Here is a 25,272-nt window from a genome sequence, read left to right as displayed (position 1 = left end):
AATGAAATTTGAATTAGGTGCATTTCCATCAACAGGGTTGCCGTGAATAAAATAGGCATCCTGAATGCAGAACATAGCTTCATTTGAAAAAAAAACAAAAAAACATGTCTACGAGAAAATTGAGAGAAGCGAGAGAAGCCTGTTATCGTTCTTTAGTGTCAATGTGGCAGCCTCATTTCCTGCTTTCATCCGAATACAAAAACAAAAAAATGTGTTTGACAGTATTCTAACTCAGTAACTAATGACCATACAACCATGATGGGCGATTTCTACATGGCAAAGACAGCAGTTACGACTTTTCTCGTGGACAGAATTTACAGACAGCCTATCATAAAAGAGTCCAAAGCCACTTGTCAACTGTTGTGCAATGAGACTGAACCATTTATCAGTCCGATCACACCGAGTCATTACTCAACAAATGCATTTCCACCGCTAGTTCAAATTTCTTCATCAACAACAAACTTTTCCACCTCAAGCGACACATAACATTTTTTTTTTCTTGCGATACTGAGGAAATTTTATCGACATCTGCCGCTTCCATTCAGCCTCCCCAATTGGACACAGCTTGATTCACATAAAAAGGTTTGGACGGAAACCCAAACCATAGCTGCTACCGTCTCTCTCTCTTCGCTCTCATTCTCTCTGTCTGTCTGTGCTGTATCACCTCCTCCCCCACCTCCTCCTCCTTTAGCCACCATCACAGTTTACTCATTTGAAGTCTGCCGCAGCGTCTGGTATCTCCTGCCACATTTTGTGACTCATAAACAACAAAGGCATCAGACAGCAGGCACACACACACACACAAGGCTGCAATCAGTATCGGCCTGAACCTGCTATTGTTGAGGCTGATGAGAGGATGGACAGTGACAAAGTTGTTGTGAGTCCATGTCAAATAGCTTTGTTTCTAATTGTAATTAACTATTCAATCATTGTTCCTTATACCAAAACCAGAAGCTGCTACGTTTCCCTCTGTTTTTGAAATGATTGCTCTATATGGTAACTTGCTGTAGATTGCTTTGTCGATACTGTTAATTTGAAGTCATGCCAATAAAGTGTCTATGAATTGAATTGAATTACAGAAACCATAATCTGCAGGTGAAACCGTTGATTTCTGTGTCCACCGACATCAGACACACACAGATCGAGTTGTTGTTGATGCTGACTCACAGTTTCAGGGGATGATGGGACTTTTTCAAATGTTGGTTTGCCAGTCTCCCGCCGTCTCCCGAGTTTCTGTCTCTCCGTCGAGTTTAAATGATGTGTGTGTACACTTGTGTGTGTGTGTGTAGAGCACACACACACACACACACACACACACACACACACATTCACACACTGATACAAGGAGGGAAAGAGATACGTTCATATTTTATAATGATGCTTTTGACAGTATTCAGCTTCCAAAAAAAATCATGCTGAAACTGAGGCAGACACTTTCCAGACACTTTCAACCTCATTTCTGAACGCGTCGCTGCAGTTATGGGACAGTTACAGTTCTTACTTCTGCTCAAGCGGTAATATTCTCTTCAAATTGTCGGTTAAATGGCAGGTTCAACCGCTGAGAACCAGCTCTGTCATCATTACTGATAAATCCCTCTAGGATTTGTAAAATGTTTTTGCGATTATTATAAAAAAAAAATCTCTTAAACTGCGATGCAATTTGCAGAGTTTTAGATGTTTTGAAGTTGCAGGAATAGATAAACATCGAGTCAAGGAAAGAACGGGACTAAAGTGGAATTTTTATACCGACCTCCTGTTAAGAAATACTTGCATATAATCAGTTCTACTCAACTGCTCATCCTTTTAAGTTTTCTAACCAGGAAAAAAAAACATGGGCTCAAAGTTACAGCGAAGGAAAATACTGCACTTTCATTCCTATACTAAAGCTCCACATCAGCACAGCACAGCACTGTTTGTTGCTGTGTGGTTTGATCATTTCACATAAAGAAGTGTGATGATTGGCCAGAATTACAAGAACTCTGTTGACATTTCATGTGGAAAAATGATGGTAATTCTGCAAAATTGCAACTTCTCGCAACTAATGCATGGACTGGTTGAAGTTGCTAAAGTTAATTATTGCAAAATTGAAATTCCTGGAGGGCCTGACTAATGGTGATATTTAGTCATAACTCCGGCAGCTAGATCTGTGTGTATATATCACACAGCAAACACAATAAACACACAATGAACCCAGAGTCCAGACCCAAAGGCAGGGCCACAGAGAGGACATGATATGTCAGAACCACCCAGCAAGACACATACTAATGACCTGGAGTCTCTGCCATTTAGTCCCTGTCATACCCAGCGAGCTTCAAAATGCCACCAACTACTTGCATATAAATCATATCAGGGGAGAGAGAGAGAGAGAGAGAGAGAGAGAGAGAGAGAGAGAGAGAGAGAGTTCCCTGTTTATGCGGGGAGAAGATTCAGTGTGCAATTTCAGCTGCAAATCGTTGTCACAAATAAAGGGAAATGGGCAGCGATGCTGAGTGAAGAATAACACGTCCGAGATCCAGTGTGTTGTTATGTGATTGTTATTGTGCTATATGGAGAGAGTAATTCGTTGTGTCACATTCGGCTTTGGCAATGTGCGGAATCCAGTGTCAATAAAGCACTCATTGCTTGAGTCGAATAGAAAATAATTAAGACAGAGAAAGAGGGAGAGTAGAAAGAGAGAGAGAGAGAGAGAGAGAGAGAGAGAGAGAGAGAGATAGAGAGAGAGAGAGAGAGAGACAGACGAGCTGGGGCCATGGCCACTTTTTATTCATTACTTTTGTTTGTGTCATTTATTCATTTATGTCTGTAAAAATCACCTCCTCTTGACTGACGCCATTACAAAACACATCCAGAGTGATGGAGAGGGAGAGTAGGCGCACTCTCTCTCTCCCCCCCTCTCTCTCTCTCTTTTGCTCTCCCTCTCACACACACACAAACAAACACAAACACACACACACAAAACTTTAACTCCAATCAATTAGGTGTCGCCATCCCACAGTTTGACAGTTGTTAGCGTCGGCATCCAACTCCAAAATTGGGAGAGAGGATAAGACGATTTGGGGACTTGGGGGGGGGGGGGTTGTCTGCTGAATTGGTGTTGACAAATGAGCTCGGTAACGGGGCATTAGCCTCTGCTGTCACCGGGGAAATCCGGGTGCTGCAGGATCACATCAAAGCCCGACTCCTCAGCCGACCGTCAAATCGGCCTAACTGCTATCTGTCTCACTTAGTCAACCCAACTGCGGTGGCAAATGTTTCTGTACAAGGGAAGTTACTTCAGAGACAGAGATTTATTATTTTCCACCAAAACATGATTCCCTTTTGTCTTGTACTGGGTCTATTGTGCTGCTGAATATTGTCATAGGGATGAAAGTATGCTTTGATTTTCACTTTTCATGCATTCTACCCAGGTTACTGAATGGGCTATCATCATCATCATCATTATTATTATTATTAGTGACAGTGATCCCACTGTCACCTCTTTTAAAACTCAAAACATTCCTTTTCTCTATGGCCTTCTGCTAAATCATCTGTATGTAGATAAAACAGGTGTTATTTTTATTATTTCTTTTAATTATGTATTTTATGTATGTTTTATTATTATCCTTACTTACCTATTTTATATTTCTTTCTTGATAATGTCATTTTACCTGACAAATTATGTATTTTTTTTGCGTTTTATGTGAATTAGCCTTGTGTATGAAATGTGCTATATAAATAAAGTTGGCCTTGCCCATCCATGGCTTCAGCACCATGGAGAGGGCACACTCATAATCCAGTGGTACAAAACTGGTTATACCGGATGGACTTGGGTGGTTGGAGAGGGGGATATTTCTTTAAAAGACAGATATTTACAAAGGCACAGCACTCACACCTACACCTGTGCCACACACAGCTAAACCCACGAGTATCCTGACAGGTGGGGAACTATCGCCACCTACCGACCTAAAGCGGTACTGCAGCCAGGAGCCAGAGATGGAATAAAGATGACAGACAAGGATGTAGTGGAGGGGAAACCACCTAGACTACAACAACCAATAAAAGACAGATATTTAGCCTGACATAAATCTTTGTGACATAAATTTACAGTATACAGCGTAGTAAGTGATGTAAGTTGTATGACAATATGGTGTTTAAAGGGAAAAAAAGGCATAAATGAATGCTTTCTGAAAATATAAATGATCATACTAATTATAATGATCTTCAGTTCTGCACCTTAAATGCCACATGTATTGAATGAGTTTCCCATTATAAATCCCTTGCACTTTAGATCCTGTTTTCCATGGACGACTAGAAAGAGACTAATTGAGGCGCTTTTCCTTTCTGTTCTGGATTATGGGGACATAATCTACATAAATGCATCTGCTACCACGCTTAAGCCACTAGATGCAGTTTATCACTCAGCTCTTATATTTATAACAGGCGATAGTTACAGTACCCACCATTGCATCCTCTATAACAAGGTTGGTTGGCCCTCCCTTAGTATCAAGAGAGATTAGCATTGGTTTATGTTTATTTACAAAGCCCTCATTGGGAGATTACCATTCTACCTTAACTCACTTTTACACTGGAATATTGGAGCCTACCACACACACTCCCAGGACTGTCTAATACTTGAGGTCCTGCGTGTCTCCATGGACCTCGGAAAGACCGCTTTTAAGTTTTGTGCCCCGCATACTTGGAATATTTTTCAGGGTTTGTTGAAATATGATTCCCTTGTTCCCCTGGGACATTTTCAGTCAAAGATATCAACTCTGGTTAACCTTAATTGCACCTGTTTTAAATTATGTACTTGTGAGGATGGACTGATCTGTGTGATTCTCTTTTTGAATTGTCTTTATTGTTTGTATATTTAGTTGTTTATTTATTCATTAATTTCCTCTTTTGTGTTATTTGTGATTTTCTCTACTTGTAATCTCGGCACCACTGGAAAAGAGGGTCTCAACCCTCAGTGTGTCTTCCGAGAACTAAATAAAGGTTGATTGATTGATTGATTGATATATGATGATCTGGAGCTCATAGTTTACCCACCTTTTCATTTACAACATCATGATGATATGTATAATCTAGGCTACTGTCTTTATGTGAATGACGTGTTTTTATTGGTGGTTGTTTTCCCCTTTGATGGACTGGAGTTGTTAGTTTACCCACATCTCTGTTTAGCACCACACCAGTGGAACAGCTCAGAATGACTGTGAGGAGTTTGAAGTGACTCAGCTCTCTGCAGCATTATACTCTCTACTGAAACCACATCCTGTTACCTTCAAGCCCTCCAACTGCTCTGACCATCAGAGTTGGCTTGATTTAGATGCATAGGCTTGTCTGGATAAAGCAAGACAATGAATGCATCACATCAATGAATGGAAACAACCTCTGACTTCACTGGGTGAGGGAAGGTGAAAATGTAGTCGTCGGTAATCAAAAGAATCCAACAAGAATTTGCACACTGAGGGAAAAACGGTTCTCCTGATAATCTATGACCCAAATATTTTCGGTTGTGCTGTTTTTTTTGTTTTTTTTTAGTTTTTGCACTTTTTTGTCACTTTTGCACCTTATGTAAATTAATGTCAGTTCTTTTTTTTTTGCATAAGTTAGCCTCGTTTTTTATGTATTCCTTTTTATCAGCGTTTTCTTTTTGCCTATGAGTTTTTAACTTACAACTGACACAATCCTCCTCACCTTTTTTTTTTAATTTGCATACACATCCGACTGCGGACAGGTAAAGTTTTGCGCGCTGCACTGATGGCGCCAGAGAGTTCTTCTTCTGCGCTTGAGAGAGTGAACAGAGCAACCTAACCCACAATTATGCGGAAAAGCAAGTTTGAACAACCTCTGCGTTCACTTCCTAGTGTAGCCTAGTGTTTCAGTCCTGCACACACCCTCCGCTCAGGGAGTCGGGGACCGAGGCGCTGCTTTGGCTACAACTCCGGCAGGACGCGCGACGTATCGGTGTCTCTGATTGAAGACGGTGGACGTCGGGGCTCAGCAGAAGAGAAGGGAGAATGGACATTACTATGAAAACTTTCTGAAGACACTTTAACTTGATTTTCCTTGTGGTTCAACTCGGACGCATACCTCGCCCGAGCTGTGTGCGCATACCTGTGCGGACTTGCCCGCAGCCCGTTAGGTAGGAGTGGGGGGAGTCGAGCCCGATCAGACACACCTTACCGGCCTGCTGCTGCTCTACGGCCCCGACTCTCTCTCTCTCTCGCTCCCTCTCTCTCTTTCTCTCTCGCTGTCTGAAACCGGAGGAAAACCCCGATCTGAAGACTGAAATGTCGGCAAATGAAAGAGCCACCCGGGCACTGAGGGAGATCCTGCAGAACCCTGGAAATGACGCCTGCGCAGACTGCGGCGCGCCTGGTAAGATGAAAAATGTGCTGCGTTCAAATTATGCAGGAAATATCACAATTATGATTGTAAGGACCCGACAAAATGCTAAATAAGACAGAAAAAATCAGACGTTTCGATACCTTGAGGGTATAGGATTGAACTGATGGTTCAACTGATGGTATAAATTCTCAAAAAAAATGAATCAAAGCAACAGCTACATAGGCTACATGATGTACACTTTCTCCCCTTCATTCTGCCGCTGTATCAAAAAGCAGCTGTGTCGCTTCATTTCTACAATAAAGCAACTCCTTTTGTCACATTTTGTTACTCTGACCCCTTGAATGTGTGACAAGTCCTACTTAAGGCTGCCGAACTAAGAAGTAGGAGCTTTTGAGGAACACTTGAATGCAGCAGTACACTGAAGCCCAGCAGCCTGGCTCTGTGATGTGGAGGCCATGCAAGGAAGAAGACTTCAACAAGTCTTCACACGCACAGCGTGGGGCCTGCACACACCTCACCCAGTGCTTTTAGCCTAACAGTGGAAGTCCTGTAACCTCTGTCCTCTATTACTTAGAGGACAGAGGTTACTTACCTGCTGTAGGTCCTCATATGCATGTAGAGAAGACTTGAGGCTTGACTTGACTTGGGTTCTGCTGACTTGGGACTCGACTCTGACTTGTACTTTGATGACTTGAAAAGGTTTCTAAAGTCTTGACTTGAGATCTTGTGTTTGTGTAAATTACTTAGATTAAAAGTGATGAGATTTGTTCCAGCAGACGACTGAATTTAAATGCTGTTTTCTGAATTTGTATGGAATGATTGAATTTATTGAAGTTGAAACTGATTATAGAAATCAAACTCATTATGCTCTTACCAAGTTTTCATCCTATTAAAACCATATTGCATTGAAAAGTCCTAGATATTTAGTTTTCTTTAAGATATCAAATTAATACTGGACTCTTGATTTGTTCTGACTTGACTTGTTGTTCTACATTTAGACTTGAGACTCGTGCCTCAAGACTTGAGACTGACTTGGGACTTGAGCAAGGTTGACTTGGTCACACCTCTGACGCATGGTATTGCAGTGTATAATCACAATCAAATTAAGAAATAACAGGGAATTCAGGCCCTAAGGCACCATGTTGTTCTGGTAGTTGAGCAAGGGAATAAAGTCTGTGCCTGATAGACTTTATCTCTTCATCTTTTTTAATCTTTATTTATCCAGGGAAGGTTCGCCGCACATTCACCGTTTTTCAGTGACGTTCTGTTCCACACGCTAAATCTTCCACTGGTTGCCACTGAGCAGCTCTACTGGAACAACTGCCTTGCTCAAAGGAAGCTTGGCAGTAGTCTTTTGATTTCTTGTTCACGTTTTTTCTCCTCCCAGTTTACCTGAGATTCAAACCCTCACGTCACATTGTGGCACATGCTCCTATTATTTTTCTATATTCTACAGTAATTGTCATGAAACATTATGAGAAGCATGTTGGCGTGTTTCCATGGACATGCATGGGTTAGAGAGTTAATTTTTTATTCAGCTCCCTCCCTTGCATCGTGATAAATTGACATTGCAAGAAATTAGACATGAGGATTAACCAGCCAAGTCTGTGGTATTCTGATCCACCGTATATGGCTCGAAAATTAAAGAGCACTGCCTTTCTCCTTTTCAGACACCTGTGATCTTTAGCGATAAGAACAGGGTACACACACACACACAAATACACACACACACACACACACACACACACAAGCTCGGATCACTGGCAGCCTGCAGTGTGTGTGTCAGAAAGATAAGACAGGTGTGGCCAAAGCAAAGAAAACATTTCTCATAAGTTAGGGCTCAAAGAGGAGAGACACTGACAGACAGACAGAGATTGACTTCACAGATTTCAGGCGGCACAGTGAACTGTGATGATTATAACAGTGATGTGGCTGAAGGTGAAGGTTTGAAGCAGGCTTGTGATCAGAAGGTCACCGGTTTGAATCCCCAGACCTGCTGGGAAAATCTGGGTGGGGGAAAATGAGTGAGAAGCACTTTCCTCTCACTCAACAACACCTTTTGAGTTGCAATATGAAGTATGGTGTTAAAAAGTATTAAAAAGAACATTCAAGCCCAAACCTTCTTAGGATAAAAAAAAATTGTTAAAAAATAGTTTCCACAATTAGTAGCCTAATCTATTTTTTGTTGAATCATTGTTTTTGTGTTTTTTCCCCTTTCTTCATGTGTTTATTGTTGTGTTGCTTGGCTCTGTCAATTTGAATTGAATATTAATAAATATATTGTTAAAAAAATAAAACTATGGGTTAAATAGGTCAAATAGGTGAAACTTTGATTCTTTAGCATGAGTATGATACATTTTGAAACTGATGCTGATATTAGATGGAAAAAGCTAAGTGAAATAATTTTGTCGCTAAAATCATCAAGACTCATAATAGTGATTAATAGTTATGATCACAATATCTAGCAAAATAACTGAAATTGAGATCATTTTGGCCATAATTGTGTAGCCCTATAGGCCTACTTCTTATTGTCTGTTCTGCTCACTTTAGAAGAAGCAACAGGGGAAAGCACATACAAAACGGTGAATTCTTCATCTTACTTTATAAACATTTATTAAAGCCAGTAGAGCGGCTGATGCTTCAGCTAAAGCTCATCTTGTTTTCACTCAGTTCATTCTGTGTCTGTTTTTTGCCGACTGAGCTGCAGGCTCACTGGCAGACTGCTGCCTCACCTGTGGGTGTTTTGTGCAGAAAGACCAAGTCCACTTACTGGTTGTAGTCTACTGGTTATTTGTTAAAGGTACAGGTCATAGCCCCTATGGCTCATATGAAAAGTTACAGCTCAGTGTTAAAAAAGTTTGTTTTCACATGTGCTTTCCCCTGTTGCATGTTCAGCAACAGCAGACTCAGAGTGTGATTATCAGCTCACAAAATATCTACTAGTTTTCATATCTTGACTGCCAGGACTATAATCCTTGCTCTGTTCACTTTCCCAGCTAAAAATAAAGCATCTCTCCCTCTAACCCCCTCCATCTCTCATTCTATCCCTCTATACTCTCTCCCTCCTCTCTCTCCATGTCTTTATCCTTCTATCCCTTCCTTGCCAACCCTCTGTCCACCCTCCCTCCCTTCCTTCGCTCCTCCCTTCCTCCATACCTTCCATACCATCCATCCCTCCCTCTCTCCTTCCTACTGTCTTTCCATACCTCCGTCCATCCCTCCATACCTCCCAAATCTTCTCCTCATCCATCTGTCCTCTCCCTCCTCCCTCTAGACCCAGAGTGGGGTTCCTGCTCGCTGGGCGTCTTCATCTGTCTGGCCTGTTCTGGGATCCACCGCAACAGCCCCGACATCGGCAAGGTCAAGTCCCTGAGCCTGTCCCGCTGGGAGGACCACGAGGTGGAGGTGAGACCCCCACCACCACCACCCCCACCCCACCCCCACCCCACACACACACACACACACACACCCACCACCCCCAATGTCCCATAATCTCAGCTCAGTGTCCCATAAACTTTGCTCAGTGTCATATTAAATTGGGTTTTCATCCAAGTGCTTTTATGTGATTAACGCTGCTCTCCCACTATTCGTTTTTTTATGAAGAAAAAGCGCTGCCTCAGCCACATTTTGTGCTGATAATTTGAAAAAGTGTGTTGCTTGATCCACACTTTGTTCCCATAATGAGCAGCTGCCACATTCAGCAAGCAGTACTGTTGTCCAACTCTCAAACTCCCACAACAGCCAGTGTGCTGCATACTGGCTCTTTATGATTAGAGAAACAATGACTACCAACTTTTCTACAGCTACTTTCTTCATTTTCATTCTGGTTGTTGTAAGCTGCTGTGAAACCCCGCCTCTTTTTCCTTGCGTCTCGTAGACTCATATAAAAGCGATCCATGTCATGTGGTCTCCTCCAAAAAGTTGAACTTTTCTCAGCATCAGAAGGTAGGGCTGGGTATCGCCACTGATTTCCTGAATCGATTCGATTCCGATTCACAAGGTCCCGATTCAATTGGATTTCCGATTGATTCGATACGATTCAATATCGATTCGGTTAGGGATATTTCAGTTACAGTACCAAGGAACCCTCTAACCTGGTGCATTATTAAAAATATTAATGTTTACATTAAGAATTGACCCCAAAGCAGTTACATTAATGTACTTTTTATTTAACATGACCAACACACTACAGCAGTCAACACAATATAGTGCAAGTTGTGCAACTCTACAGACTCTACAGGCATATATTGGGCATATATTAAAAGATCGATCTCTGGATTTTATGAATCGATATCGGATCATTCAAATGAAGATCGATTTGAATCGGAAAATCGATTTTTTTAAACCCAGCCCTATCAGAAGGCACTCCACTCTCCACTGTCTGCCCCATTGGCTTTTGTGAATGAGAAAAATGCGCTGGCAGTGGAATAATGTGAACGCGCCCTTATGATGTATCAAATTAGAAAGACTGAATGGATCTAGATCTAGTCATTTTTACCTAGTACTGTTGAACTGGTTAGAGAGGATTTACAGTAACCTCACTGAAAGAAAAAAATCTTTAAAGACCTCAAATGTTTTCCAGTGTTTTTATTTTTTTTATCTTTTTAGTAATCTCTCACACAAAGTTATTTTATCTTGCATCACTAATCTGACAGTACAGTGATGAGTTATATAAATATATATATATCTTATATAAGCATCAAAAAAGCATCTTTTTTTCAAGAGCTGCTTCTCGATTTGTTTTTAGCATCATATTTTTGCGGCAGACATATCCCAATCTTCCTTAAACTGTTCAGAAGATTTACAGAAACTAGATAATAAATTAGATTTTTACCTTGGGTTACCTGGTTCTTATTTTTTCACCTAGTACTTCTCTACTATATATTCTAGGGATAGAGGAGTCTCCCCAAGGGGATTAATGAAGTGATATCTTATCTTATTTCTTCCATCTTTCATCTGGGTGCTGTTGCTTTGATACTTGGTTTCTTATAATGTGCATAATTCATTATTTCATTATTTCATTCCATATCAAGATTTTATTTTTATATTTAAGTTTATTCTACTGTTGAGCAGAGAAGGCCATCAGCTAAATGCCAAAAATCTAACTGTAAAGTTTAATGTGCCAAGGTGTCATGCCATTCATCCTCCAGTGCTCTTCTCTCATTTCTTCTTCTGTGTGTGTGTGTGTGTGTGTGTGTGTGTGTGTGTGTGTGCGTGTGTGTGCTATTAGTTCATGGCGGAGAATGGTAATGAGCTGATGAAGAGTAAATATGAGGCTTCGGTCCCCGTCTACTACTACAAACCTACCTACAGAGACTGCCAGTGAGTAACCATGGCAACACACACACACACACACACACACACACACACACACACACACACACACACACACATACACACACAAACAGTGGTGATAAGAAAATATTGATGATGAAGCCATTCTGTCATCATAAACCCTGGAGAAAGGAAATGACACGAAAAGAAAAACAGTGCTGGGTAATGATTTTTTGTACATCTTTTTTGAGTGTGTGTGACCAGTTTCTTGTTGTGAATGTGTGTATGTGTGTGTGTGTGTGTGTGTGTGTGTGTGTTTGGATGCATCATCTCAAGCAAACTGATAAGCAGACAGAGTGTTCTTCATCAGGCAGTGGACAGTTAATAAAATGGTAATGGCCTCCGAGTCAAACAGCCTATTGGCTCATGACTTGAGTCCTTATTCACACGATTTGTCGTATCAGCGGAATGAAAAGTTTCTCGTCTCTTAGCGTTGGATTTGTCAAAGCAGAGTGAGTTCGTGAGCTGAATTCTCCTCTCTCAATCTCTGTCTGTTTATCCATTTCTCTGTCTCTCTATCTGTTTATCTAAAAAACACACACTCTGTCTTTCTGTCTCTCTAACTCTCCCTCTGTCTCTCTCTTGCCTTCTTGGTATCTCTGTCTTTCTCTCTCTGATGGCCATTATCTGAGTGATATTGAATTTTGATAGTGTCTTGGGTTGTGTGTCTTCCTCCATGATAAAATCCCAAAATCGGTGATTCTCTGTTATCTGTCGCTCCGGTAGAGGAGATTGGAGAATGGTGTTTTCTTCTGTCTCCATTCACTGTCCTTGTATGGAGGAACAGTTTGAGAATCACACTTCTAGCACATAAACAAACACGAACAAAGCAGATTCTGACAATATATACAAAAAACTAGTCCTGTTGCTTTTTTATGTTTATTAAACCTTTCAGTTTGAACAAGTGTAACACCGAAATCCAGTCAGAGGAAACTTATATAGGAAACTTATAACTTATGATAGGTGCAAAAAAGTGGGAGACAGGACTTTGACAAAGCAGATTCTGCCAATATATCAAAATGAATCTCACTTTTTTTTGCCTATTTACAATTACTTCCGTACGAGAAAATAGTTATAAAATGGTTGTGTCTTTATGAAGTTAATCTTATACCAACAGTTTTCAAAGTGGTTTTTGGGGCTTGTGTTGGGGAAAATAATTGGGGAAATAGGTTTAGAGTGCAAATGTAGAAAAATGGAGTTTAAGATGCAATGAATTATTAATGAACCTACCAAGAATTTAAATGATTTACTGATTCTCTCCATTAATCCCACTCCCAGTCTAGATGAGGTTAAAGTGTGTAGCAGGTGAAATGGGAAGGGGAAGCACTCATGTGCCCGTTACCAATTGGCAAAAACACTCTTTTCTTTAGCCTTATTGATCCTTTATTGATCTCTTCATTGATTTTGCTAGTCACATTCATTTAGTGCCACACATTCCTTCCTTCATTTATTCTCCCCTCTATCCTTTCATCCTCCCTGTCGTTGAAAAGCCGAAAAAATGAAAAATGTTAAAATGCTAAAATCGTAATATCATTCATTTTGAATTCAGACATCCATAAATGCAAAAAAGTAAAACAGTCAAGTGTGTTCACAGCCACTTTCAGAGGATGTAACTGCATGCATTTCATCATGGTAAAGATAAGGTTGAGTACAGAGTATGGTGCATTGTATTTATATCAGTGTATTACTCCTGTCAGCTGTTTTACATTGCCCAGAAGTGTGATTAATAGACTGAATATACAGCAAGACAGGGAAAGAAAATGGAAGTGAGAACAGGTTTGGGACGGACAGGAGGATTGAAGTGAATACAGATTTTATTGATTCCCCTCCAGTCTGAGGTTCCTCATTGTTTTTTGTGAATCCAGCAGTCTTGACCAAACATTATCTTGTCACAACCTGCTCAGCATTTCTCATTAAATGCTTGTGGTCTTTTCTTCACCTCCTATTTTCCATTCGTCCCCTCCTCACGATCACTGATGACTTTTGTTGTTTTGTCTCTTTTCTCTTCTTACACACGCCTTTCTATAACGAAGTAAAACCATTAACATAAAAATAAAAGAATCAACACAATTTAAAAGAGCACAGCGCACAGAGGATTTACAAAAGAAAGGCTAAAAATCTAAAGCAATATTATAAGTATGTAATCAAGAGAGATTTAAAAGATAACGCAGCACAGATATGGTGATTAAAGAAACAGCCACAGGATTAAGGAAAGGCTTTTTTAAACAAGTGTGTTTTTAAAAGTGATTTAAAAGATGATACAGAATGAGCTCGTCGGACAGCCTCAGGAAGGGCGTTCCAGAGTCTTGGAGCTCGGACAGCGAAAGCCTTTAGTCGCCTTTAGTCACTATGGGACATCCAGGAGGGCCCCACCTGAGGACCTCAGGCTGCGCACAGGCTCATAAGGAGACAGAAGCTCAGTAATATATTGAGGCGCAAGACCCTTTTGAGCCTTAAAAGTTAATAGTAGAATCTTAAAATCAATTCTAAAAACAATAGGCAACCAGTGAAGAGAGGCCAGGACAGGGGTAATATGGGCATGTCTCTTGAAGTTGGTCAGCAGCCTAGCAGCAGCAGCATTCTGGACTAGTTGCAAGCGGGAAATGGATTTCTGGTTTAGAGAGCACTGCAGTAGTCCAGACGAGATGAGATAAATGCATGGATGACCTTCTCCAGATCAGCAACGGATAGAAAGGTCCTAATTTTTTAAATGTTTCTCAGTTGGTAGAAACAAGTCTGAACAACTCTTTTAACTTGTTCATTAAAACTAAGATCTGAGTCAAATAAAAACTACAGCAACAACATAGCACCACATCCTAGCTTCTCTTCTTTTTTTTAGCCAAGCTTAGTTCTAATTTCTCTATCTAACTTCAACTTCACTGCGTTTGACCTGATGACAGCTTGCTTGTTGAGCGCTGACGAGAGACAGGACCTTTGATGATGGAGGCATGTCAAGTCAAGTTAATCTGTATAGTCCTTTATCACAGTTACAGTCTCAAACGGCTTCACAACGCCCACATTATGAGAACATTAAATGAAAACGACATCTCCAATCTCAGTACCTCAATGAGAACAAGGAAAACTTCCCATGAAAACCTCATTAGGAAAGAAAATGAAAGAAATCGTTCCTCTCCGAAAGGGATCCGCCTACCAGGACGGTCAGCAGAGAGCGGGCAAACACTGATTAAATGTTGATAACAAAATGCAACATGGACAAAATACACAGAATGAACACAATCAGAACGAATGTGACTCACCGCCTCTCAAAACTCCTGAACCTCCTGAACAAACTTTTAAACTAACCGTTGGAGATCTAAAATGAATCAACGTCAACATTCTCGCCTCAAATATTTGCAGAAACAGATTTCGGTGGACTGTTCAGGTGAAATAAGTGACAGTTTCTGAACAAGCCGCCGTATTTTTCCAGTTCGAGACAGAAACCAAGGACAGCCTACTTTTACTTCAGTGTGACACCCATCAAGCGGGCAATATTTGATGATTGTGACTGTGGTTTCACTGGGGTTCACAGCTTCAGGTATGAGTGTGTGGAACTGCATGCTGGCAAAGAGTAAGGATTCTCAGTCAACTTTCCCTGGATAAATACAGGTGAGAAAAAAACTGACAGTGACCTGCCACAGCCAATTTTTACCTCTTGGTTGGCAGTGTTAATTGTTCATACACACACTTTCGCTTTTTCCTGACTGCAGTTTACCAGACTGACACTGTAGTGTGTGTTGAATGGATGGGAGATACCACACTACTGTATCTGTAAATGACAGCCGGACACTGTTACTGCTCCGCCCATAATCACCTGCTTATCGCGGCTGAGGACTGCTTCTCTCTCTCTCTCTCTCTCTCTCTCTCTCTCTCTCTTAGGAAACTATAAAACTGTAGAGAGAGAGAGAGAGAAAATGTGTAACTTTTCAACACTAAAAATGAAGGCTAGACAGACACCACACTATGATACAACGCTGCTTTGTATTGCTACACAGTCTCTCTCTCTCTCTCTCTCTCTCTCTCTCTCTCTCTCTCTCTCTCTCTCTCTCTCTCTCTCTCTCTCTCTCTCTCTCTCTCTCTCTCTCTCTCTCTCTCTCTCTCTCACACACACACACACACACACGCCCACAAATACAGTACAGTACATAATACACACCTGGTCGGTTCCTTCTTTGATGATTAGTTCTAGTTGGATGCTTCCTGGATTTCAAAGGGCAGGTCACCACATCTGGAGGAGCAAAAGAGGGAAAGAGAGAGAGAGAGAGAGAGAGAGAGGGAAAGAGAGCGAGGAATAAAGAGCGATAGAGAAAGAGAAGGTGGGAGATAGAGAGAGAGAGATGAAAGGAGGAGACTTGACCTCACAGTCCTCCCTCTTCGGCTCGGTGTAGAAAAACAGTGCGCCTGTTAGAGTCGCTCAGAGCAAGTCTGTCTGCCATAAGAGTCCAATTAGGAAGAAAAACACACACACACACACACACAAAGGGTGTTACGTATCTCCAACTGCAAGCTGCTCAGAGTTTCTTTCTCAGCATATGTATGTGTGTGTGTGTGTGTGTGTGTGTGTGTGTGTGTGTGTGTGTGTGTGTGTGTGTGTGTGTGTGTGTGCGTGTGCGCGCGCGCCCGCGTTCCCCAGGTAGCATGTTATCTGTGTTTTCAAGCAGCTCCACTGAGGAACAGGGCATAGGGGTCATTCCTCTAGTTAGTACAACCCCGCACACACACACACACACACACACATACACACGCACGCACGCACACACACACACACAAACACATATAAACACAGTCCCTCTCTACTACAGTAGATCAATTGTACAAGTGAACTGCACACCAGTAATAGGATTTGTAAAAGTTCTGATTCATATTCTACGATTTATAGACAATTACGGTTAAACAAGGCAACATAAAACTGTCAGAGGTTTGAATTTGGCATACAGTTTCTCTAATAGGCCTAGCTCAAGCCTTTACTGAAGCTAGGGTCAGTTTAGCTAGCAAACTGGTTCTTTACTGGTCCCATGCATTGTAAACGAACTGCTGAAATGGTTGATTCAATATGTCGGATATTCAGCGAACAAACATAAACGCTAAACCATTTTCTCCACTGTTAAGTTCGACATCAGAGCAAGTAAACGCACATTCAGGTATATTTTACTAACAAACCTATCTTTTAATGTCGTCCGTCTCTCTCTGGACAAATTGCAAAGATCCTTTTCGTTTTGGTAGCATTTACACAGAGTTTTAATAAGAAACAAAAACCATTTGACAGCAACTCATCTAGCTAGCTACATGCAGACAGACGCTTCCACTGGTCACTAGGCAACCGGCTTCCTTTTTCTTTTTCAGACTTGACACAGACTTGGCATATTGCTGCCACCTGCTGTTCATTTTGCATTTTTCGTCTTTTTGAGCTACAAGTGAAGTGAATTTGTTGCAGTGGCATTTGAGAATTCACACTTTAATCCATGCAGCTTAGTAGATGGTGATCATGTATTTGCACTATTTGACTATATAAATATTGCCTCGAATAGTGAACTGAACATTGAAACTTATTGCCATGTGACAATTGATGTAAAAACTGGATGTAATAAATGCCAGGATGGAAAGTGATTAGATGCCACTGTGTTGTACTAATGCTAATGAGCTATATTACATTAAGTAACTCTTATAGACACATAGAAGTAATATCATATCGTATTGACTCATTTTATTTTTTGTGATACTCTATGGATCCAACCCAAGGAGAAGTTTGTCTTTTTCTCTTTCCCCCCTCCAGAGGGAGGTCAGAGGTCAGAGGTCAAGCTCAGCTACAGACCAACACACTGAAGCTGGTAGGGATTCAGTGTCTTGCTCAAGGACACTTCAGCAGGGTGGATGCTCACTGTTATGGGGGCTTGAACTCTTGTCTTATAACACAAAGCTAACAAAGAGTCACACAACTTGAAAAAATCTTAGAAATGATGAGAATAACAACAGTACCACTCCTGTTAGATGCAAAGAGAAATTAATTTCATTTATTTATGTCAGGCCAGTCTATGCCAAGGTGGACGGGTCGGGACTGGGCTAAAATAGGCCTATCCAGACATTAGACGGATCCCCCTGGGGGGAGCGGCAGGGCGCCGCGAGGCACGGCGTACTCGGCCATGTTGGGCAGGCCGTGCGCCACGCAGCAGCTGAGCGCGCTGCGAGAGACCTCCATGTCCTCGGCCTCGTACCACTCGCCGACGTTCTCGTGATAGCACTCCACGTAGAAGGAGGTGCTGATGCCGCTGAAGCCTCCGACCACGAACAGCTGGTCGTCCACCACCTCGATGCCGAAGTTGCTGCGCGAACGCAGCATGGAGGGCACGGCGCTCCACGTGTTGGCCAGCGGGTTGTAGGCCTCGGCGCTGCGCAGGCGGCTGGTGCCGTCGAATCCGCCCACCTAGGAGAGGAGAGGTGGATTATGGGTTAGAGGTTTCAAGCGAAGGTAGGGCTGGTGCTGCGTTCATGAGCTGTGTGCAGTGGTTCTCAACCGTGACCCCTTCAACTGAAGCGATGCCTACTCATGACCCCCATTAAAGACAGTCCAAGCACAGAATGATTTTCCCTTTTCAGGTCGTTTCATTTGATTATCAGAGGAGGCAGCAAGGCTGGAAACTATTCAGTATTTCACAAGAAAAAAGGAAAAATTTAAAACTGAAAAAATTGAATCTGAATTTGTATAATAGAAAAATGTTTTTTTCGTATCCTATAAATAATCTTGCAACCTGCCAAAATGATCTTGCGACCCCCTTGAGGGTCCCGACCCCCAGGTTGAGAACCACTGTGCTATTTGCATTAAAACTCTCCACTGAAACCAAGACTAATTATATACTTTTAGTGTTAGCAGATATTTAAGGCAGGGAGACCCACCACACCTGTTCAATGGTAGACAAACTCTGGGAATCATTACTGCCTTTAAATGAAGAATTGATTTACAAATAATTGAACAATTAAATTAAGAAATTAAAATGAAATGTTGTTGTAGGTTTTCTAGATTGTTGTCCTGTACCTGTGGTCAGAGAGGAACCTCCATCATATCAGTGGTGAACGACACTGACTGACTGATATCTGATTTTTAATAAAAGGCCAGTATCGGCCAGATATATCGGTCTAACCCTACTTCAAACCACTGGTAACCAAACCCTCCAAAACATTCCCTGACAGTCCGCTAGTGTCCGACTGGAGTCCGCTCTGTGTTTCAGAGCGTTATATTTTGTGTGCTCCTTACTGCATAGACGCGCTCTCTGTAGGCGATGACGCCAACGCCGCTGCGCCTGCTTCTCATGCTTGAATCAGCATCCACCGGTTGGTCTCTGGGTCGTAGCGTTCAGCTGTCGCCAGGCAGTCGTTCCCGTTGAAACCTCCGCAGATGTACACCTAGGGAGAGTTAAAGGGGCATTAAGTAATCTGTAATCTTTTATAGACCTCTGCTGGTGACCAGGGGGAATTACAACAACATTGACTGTAGGATCTGGCTAAGCTTACGGTGGCCTGTAATTGACACAAACGATAAAGTCACATTTTCACAATAAAGAGGAGTAAGCGACTAATTAGAGCAGAGATCCAATAGAAATGTCTAGTGACGAGTTAATATATCCCCATGCTAAATACTGTAATAATGCACTGCTTTGTCATTTGCTTTTTTGGCTTGAGAATTAAGCTTTTTAACCTTCACAGAGTCTTCCGATACTGGCATTTTGTTCCCCTCTTTCTCCCAATCTTTCTATTTCTACTTTAATTGTGAAATTAAAGTGAAAATGCCAAAAATGTGTGAGGGGTTCTACTTGTGCTGATATTATATCAGCACAATATATGATATAATGTACAAATTTGCTGATGTTTGGTTATGCTAAATCAGGTTCGTCCTCTTTTTCTCTCATTATCGCCTACTGTTAACATTAACTTTGGAGAACATAAACTTTAGGAGAAAGTTACTTTGGCTCACATATTATTGAACACAGATGGTGAAAAGGTTAGTGTGACAGTGGTTTGGTTAGTGACGCCTTTACACTCGTTACTGGTTAAGATGATCCTTAAGTCTTCATGGTGTAACTTAACAAAGACACAAGCTAACTTGTTTCAACATAACCTTTATGTGAGTGTAAGTGTAGCTCAACAATAGTTATTGAGGGAGAAGAGGGCATATTGTATTCACTTTCCCAGCTAGTGGATATGGTGATATTCCAGTCATGCGTCTGTTTGAGTTATTTCTAGCTCCACCCACCTTTCCGTAGAGTGTTGTGGCGCTGGCGTCGCTCCTCTCCTCGTGCATAGGTGGGAGCACAGTCCACTGGTTGGTGTTTGGATCGTAGCGCTCGGCGGTGTTGAGCCGAACGTGTCCGTTGAAGCCTCCCATGGCGTAGATGTACCCATCCAGCACGGCCACGCTGACATAGCAGCGGCGTGCGTGCATGGGCGCCACCTCGTGCCAGGTGCGGGTGCCGAGGTCGAACTTCCGCACGCTGTTCAGATGCTCGATGCTGTTGTAGCCGCCGACACAGTAGACGGCGCCGCTGAGGAAAGCCACGCCGATGTAACCCCGAGGACCCTCCTCGTCACTGGTGAAGTTGACCCAGCGGTCGGCGCGGGGGTCGTACGCCTCCATGGCGTTCGTGGGACTTCCGCTGCTCCAGCCTCCGATGGCCAACACGACGCCATGGGGCAGGCGCGGGCGGGTCAGAGGGTTTTGAAAAATAGAGTCGGAGTTGGTGAGTTCATATATGGCCTTCAGGGCGTTGATGATGACCCCCTTGCACTCTCTGTCGCCCTTCACCAGAGCGTTCTTCTTCACGTTGTTCGTGAAGTAGTCGTTGGTCATCAAGGCCAGGCGGACCTGGACAGAGACGAGAAGACACAAGTTAGAAATTAAACAGTCTAAACAGATTTGTGAGATGAGTCAGATATTTGGTAATATATTCTATAATTCTATATTATTCCAAGCACACAGGAATATTTGTTGCATTAGTCATCCACAGCTTTGACCCTTGTACTCCTTACACTCCCAAATATTTGATCTAGGAATTCAACTTTATGATACTGTAGAGTCTGGTCTCCAGAACACTTTTCTGATGTTTTGAAATTGTCTTGGACTCGTAGCATGTTAATCTCAAATCAGTCAAAATCTTATGCATTATTGATTGATTAGTTGGGTGTTGAAGGGGTTATTGCACAGCCCCTGCAGATAGATCTATATATCCCTGTTCATCCTTAAGAAACTCATTATTTTTGCATTTGGAAACACCTGCACAGTGTTTATTGTCTATTTTGGTCTTGAATAGGACTTGATTTGCTCTGGTCTCAGTCTTGACTTGAAAGTGACTTGGACTCGACTAAGGTGGTCTTGACTACCACCCTGATTATACTATTGCACTCGGGCTAAGATCATCATCTAAATGCCAAAGATGTTAAAATAAACAGAACATAGTGACAGCTGGCTCTCAGTTACCTTGGGCAGCAGCACAGCGATGTGACCTTTACGTTCCTCAGGCGAGTGGCCGATCCAGCGGAGCACGGCCTCGAACACCGTGCTCTCCTGCTTGGTGTTCAGATCGTCCCGCTCGAGGATGTCCACCAGCTGCTGCAGAGAGAGCGCCAGGAACTCTTCTGAGGCAACGGCAATCTCTTCAAAGTGGCGCAGGATGAACCGGAAGGCCTTGTGCCTCAGGTCGGGGCAGCGGTAGGTGTCCATGAACTTCCAGATGCTGATGCAGTTCTTGGGGCAGAGCTGCTCCTCCAGGAACGTGCAGCAGGTGCGTACCACGCCCATGACGCCGAGCTGGTCCGCTGCCACCAACAGCTGCTCCACGTTCTCCTCGGTCACCGGGACAGAGCGGGTGTAGGCGTATTCAATGAGGAGCCGCATCGTGTCGGCCGACACGCCGGGGACGTTGTAGAGCCGCTGCTCTTGGGACGTCCAGTGGCTGAAGAGAGTGCTGTGGGATCAGGATGGAGAGGAAAGCAGCGGGTTATTTTGGGGATGTTATTTTCTTTCAAGATGTCCCACATGTGCACACACACACACATACATGCATACACACTTAGATAGACGCAATCTGGCCTTGTATCTTAAAATTTGTAACATGTTTGAGTTTAACTGCAGAAAATTCAGTGAAATACAGTCCTGAACATCAATTAAAGAGTTATGTAAGATGTTCATGCATGCATCCACACTCTCACACACACATACATACACACACAATCAGGCCTCATATCTTAAAAGGAAAATACCAGTGTCATTTAGAGTAACAGCCTCTGTGTACATCCAGTTTACATCTCCCCCAATCATTTTGCAATGCATGCTGTATGAAATTAGTTTTTTCATCATTTTATTCTAACAAAGACCCACAAAATAAAAAGACATGGATTCCATTTCTTCCTGTGGGTGTCAGCTGATTGACAGGAGGCAGAGCGGAACGTAACACAGATGAAAACACTCAACTCAGCTCAATGAAATAGAGAGAAAACAGAAAGTTGGACCGAACTAAATGAAGGCTTCATGCTTCTTGTGGAAGTTGTTTTTCATACACACAAACGTATGCAAACGGCTTCTTCTGAAGGGAGGAAAACAACTGTGCTGACTGTGTGCAGTTTAACTTAAAAAGTGTCCTTAAAAAATGTGCCTATTATTTGCGATGTGTTTGCTCTCTCTTGTGTTCATCTGTTTTTTAGGTCCTTGTTGTTTGTAAAGCACTATGTGACAAACCTGTTTTGTTAAAAGTGCTGTAGGAAACAATGTGACTTGACTAAAAAATTATGCAGTGAGGCCGTTAACTGGTTTTGTTTTTCAGATTCAGTTCACTTTCATCATTCCATTGTTTCGTTTCCCATCTTATTTAAAGAGTAGAGATTTACAGACATCTCCACGCTGAGATAACCAACTCACCGGAAGTATGAGCTGCAGCTGCAGAGGATGATCTTGTGGGCGTTGAATTCAACGTCATCGACTCTGAGCACCGCGTCACACAGTTTCCCCTCCAGACGCAGCTCATTAAACATTGAGCCTGAGCTGTTTGACGCTTTGTCTCCTTCGTTCATTTTGTTTTATCGATCAATACGATATCATTCACTCTATTGTTGAGGTCCTAGATGATTTTGTCCTTCTCCCAGATAGGTTTCACCAGTTTGTCTGCATGTGAGAATCCTGAGCCTTCAAGCATCTCTTGGTCAGATTCTATGGCTCTTTATTGCATCACAAAGCCTCACGATAAACAGAAAATTAAAGCAGTGGATATTATAGTAACACAGAAATACAATTAAAAACAATGTAATTATTTTCATTATTTATTTTATAGTGTGATACCGTTTTTACTCCAACAACACCTTACTATAATGTAGTTAAGGCCATGAAAATAGAATCAAATTGTTCTATGGAGATTTTCATCATGTTCACATGCAGCTCAGTGAACTAATCTTGCATTTTTGCTCCATTGTGGGTTTTTGACTGCAGTTATAGTAATATATGCGATATACATATATATTTATACATATATATGTATGTATATATATGTACATACTGTTTGTCACTTTGAAAAATGTACCTTAAGCATCATAATAATTTACTTAATTTAGTGAGTAAACACACCACAAAACATTAACTTTATTTGTCTTTATTTTCATCGATTTATATTAAGATGAATGCGCACATCAGCCATCAAGAACTGATATAATAAACATCTAACCCACCACATGTAATGACAGAAGCTATTCATTTTGATCAAAATGTCAGATTATAGAACCCCAAGTAAAAAAAAAGGCCAAGAAATGTTTTGTTATTTTCAAATGATCAATGCCTAGATGTGTATTGATATGATATATATGTGAATGGATACACCAGAAAACAACCAATATCAACTTTAATGGTAATGGTAAACAAAAACAAAACAAAAAAAAAATCAAAAAAGAGGTATCATGCATTCCTAGCTTATATAGTTTTATATTCTTTTAGACAAGAAAGTAGGTGCAGCTGTTTCTTTTTACACAGTACAGCAAACACAGCATAATGATTTAGAAGAGATGTGACAGCCAATTACATTTAGCATTTTGATATGAATGTCACCTGTCTTTTTTTAAGAAGAATGGCCATTCTACTCTCCTTTCATACCTCATTGACTGTTGTAAGGCAAAAGGGGAGAGAAAGCGTTCGGCGTCTCCGCTCCGCTCAGCGCAGACAGTTTTTATGTGGAGAGGATGGATGGCTCTCGTAGTTTCTGACAACTCGGAGCAGTCGGCCCTCGCAGCGTTTCATGTGGGGAAATGGGAAGGAAAATATACGATTGGACGGCTTTCGGCAGTTTGAGGCAAAGGAAAGATACTAAATTCATAAATTCATACTGAGGCCTGTGAGGAAAGGGTTGGAGTTATCCGTTTAGAGCTGATGGGTGAAGAAGTTTCCTTTTTACCTGCATTAATGTTAATAATAATAATCTTAATCTTAATAATGATCTTACTATTCAAGCAAAAACAATGGCCATTTGGTGTCATTTGCTATTTCTAGGAAAAATAAGCTGATCGTGGAAAAGGGAACCCACTTGAAATAAAATTACACTTTTTTCAACTATGATTATTTTTGTTTTTTACTATCCTACCACTAGTACATTATAGGTTTACAAGTTTAAAAGTTTGCACAGTTCACTCTCATTATGGCACAGATAAAAATACTAAAACTAAAAATAATTCCCTTCCTAACATTTGTGTTATGTTTGTCAGTTAATTTGCAGAGCAGATACTTTATTTTAAGTTTATTAAGTTAAGTTTATTATTTTAATTTGTCACAAACTGAGCTTATTAACATCTTTAATCTATACTCAATTCCTGTTTTCAGCTGCAACTTTTATGACCCGCCTTTACTGACGTTTCATCTGTGTGTGTGTGTGTGTGTGTGTGTGTACAGGGTGTTGAGAGAGCAGTGGATAAGGGCAAAGTACGAGAGGAAGGAGTTCTGTGAGCCCGGGAAGAAGTTAATATATGAGGAAGGTGGGTGCAACACACACACACACACACACACACACACACACACACACACACACACACACAGATATAGGCTAGTACACATACAGCTACATGTAAATGCACACACAAACTGACATAAAGATATACACACACACACACTGATAAATAGTCTTTGCTGGTTTTCTACAGGAACAAGAGACGGCATGCTGATGAAAAGGGGGCGGGACAACGGGCAGTTCCTCAGCAGGCGATTCGTCCTCTCAGAGAGGGAGGGGACTCTGAAGTATTTCACCAAATATGACGTAAGCACTTTTATTTACAGCACACACTAAACACACACACACACACACACACACACACACACACACATAACCATGACCACAAGAAACCAGTAACTTAATTAGATAGCGTCATAGTTATCGTAATTTGTAGACAGTAGTTTACTTCCTGCACGTGTACAACACCCACACACACACACACACACATAAACACACACACACACACACACATACAACCACAATAAAAACACCTTAATTATAGCGTTCATAACACTTAAAATGTACTGTGGTTCATCTCGAACATGTGGACAAGACAACACCCCCAAATTACGTCCTGCACACACACACACACACACACACAATT

The 25,272-nt window shown here is 41.7% G+C and overlaps 1 protein-coding gene and 1 pseudogene across 2 annotated transcripts in view; one reads left to right on the top strand and one right to left on the bottom strand.

Moving 5' to 3' along the window:
• The first annotated feature begins 5,856 nt into the window (after positions 1–5,856).
• LOC139659381 (arf-GAP with dual PH domain-containing protein 1) overlaps positions 5,857–25,272 on the top strand; it is a 32,601-nt gene continuing 13,185 nt past the window's right edge. The window contains exons 1-6 of one of the 2 annotated variants that reach the window (XM_071537631.1): positions 5,857–6,381; positions 6,726–6,743; positions 9,605–9,735; positions 11,561–11,652; positions 24,572–24,654; positions 24,820–24,932. In XM_071537631.1, coding sequence (XP_071393732.1) covers positions 6,273–6,381; positions 6,726–6,743; positions 9,605–9,735; positions 11,561–11,652; positions 24,572–24,654; positions 24,820–24,932 — 546 coding nt within the window. In that variant the 5' untranslated portion in view covers positions 5,857–6,272. The remainder of the gene's footprint in view (positions 6,382–6,725; positions 6,744–9,604; positions 9,736–11,560; positions 11,653–24,571; positions 24,655–24,819; positions 24,933–25,272) is intronic. The other variant, XM_071537630.1, reaches the window with a different exon arrangement.
• Positions 17,744–22,677, bottom strand: LOC139659383 (kelch-like protein 10; annotated as a pseudogene).

This window comes from Centroberyx affinis, unplaced genomic scaffold (assembly GCF_046629955.1).
Source record: "Centroberyx affinis isolate AG114_WGS23_722 - 3 ecotype Tasmania unplaced genomic scaffold, CSIRO-AGI_Caff_v1 ptg003083l_1, whole genome shotgun sequence".
NCBI classification, from domain to species: domain Eukaryota; kingdom Metazoa; phylum Chordata; class Actinopteri; order Beryciformes; family Berycidae; genus Centroberyx; species Centroberyx affinis.
Note: the sequence above shows the minus strand (reverse complement) of the source record. Positions and strands in the feature narration are given on the sequence as shown.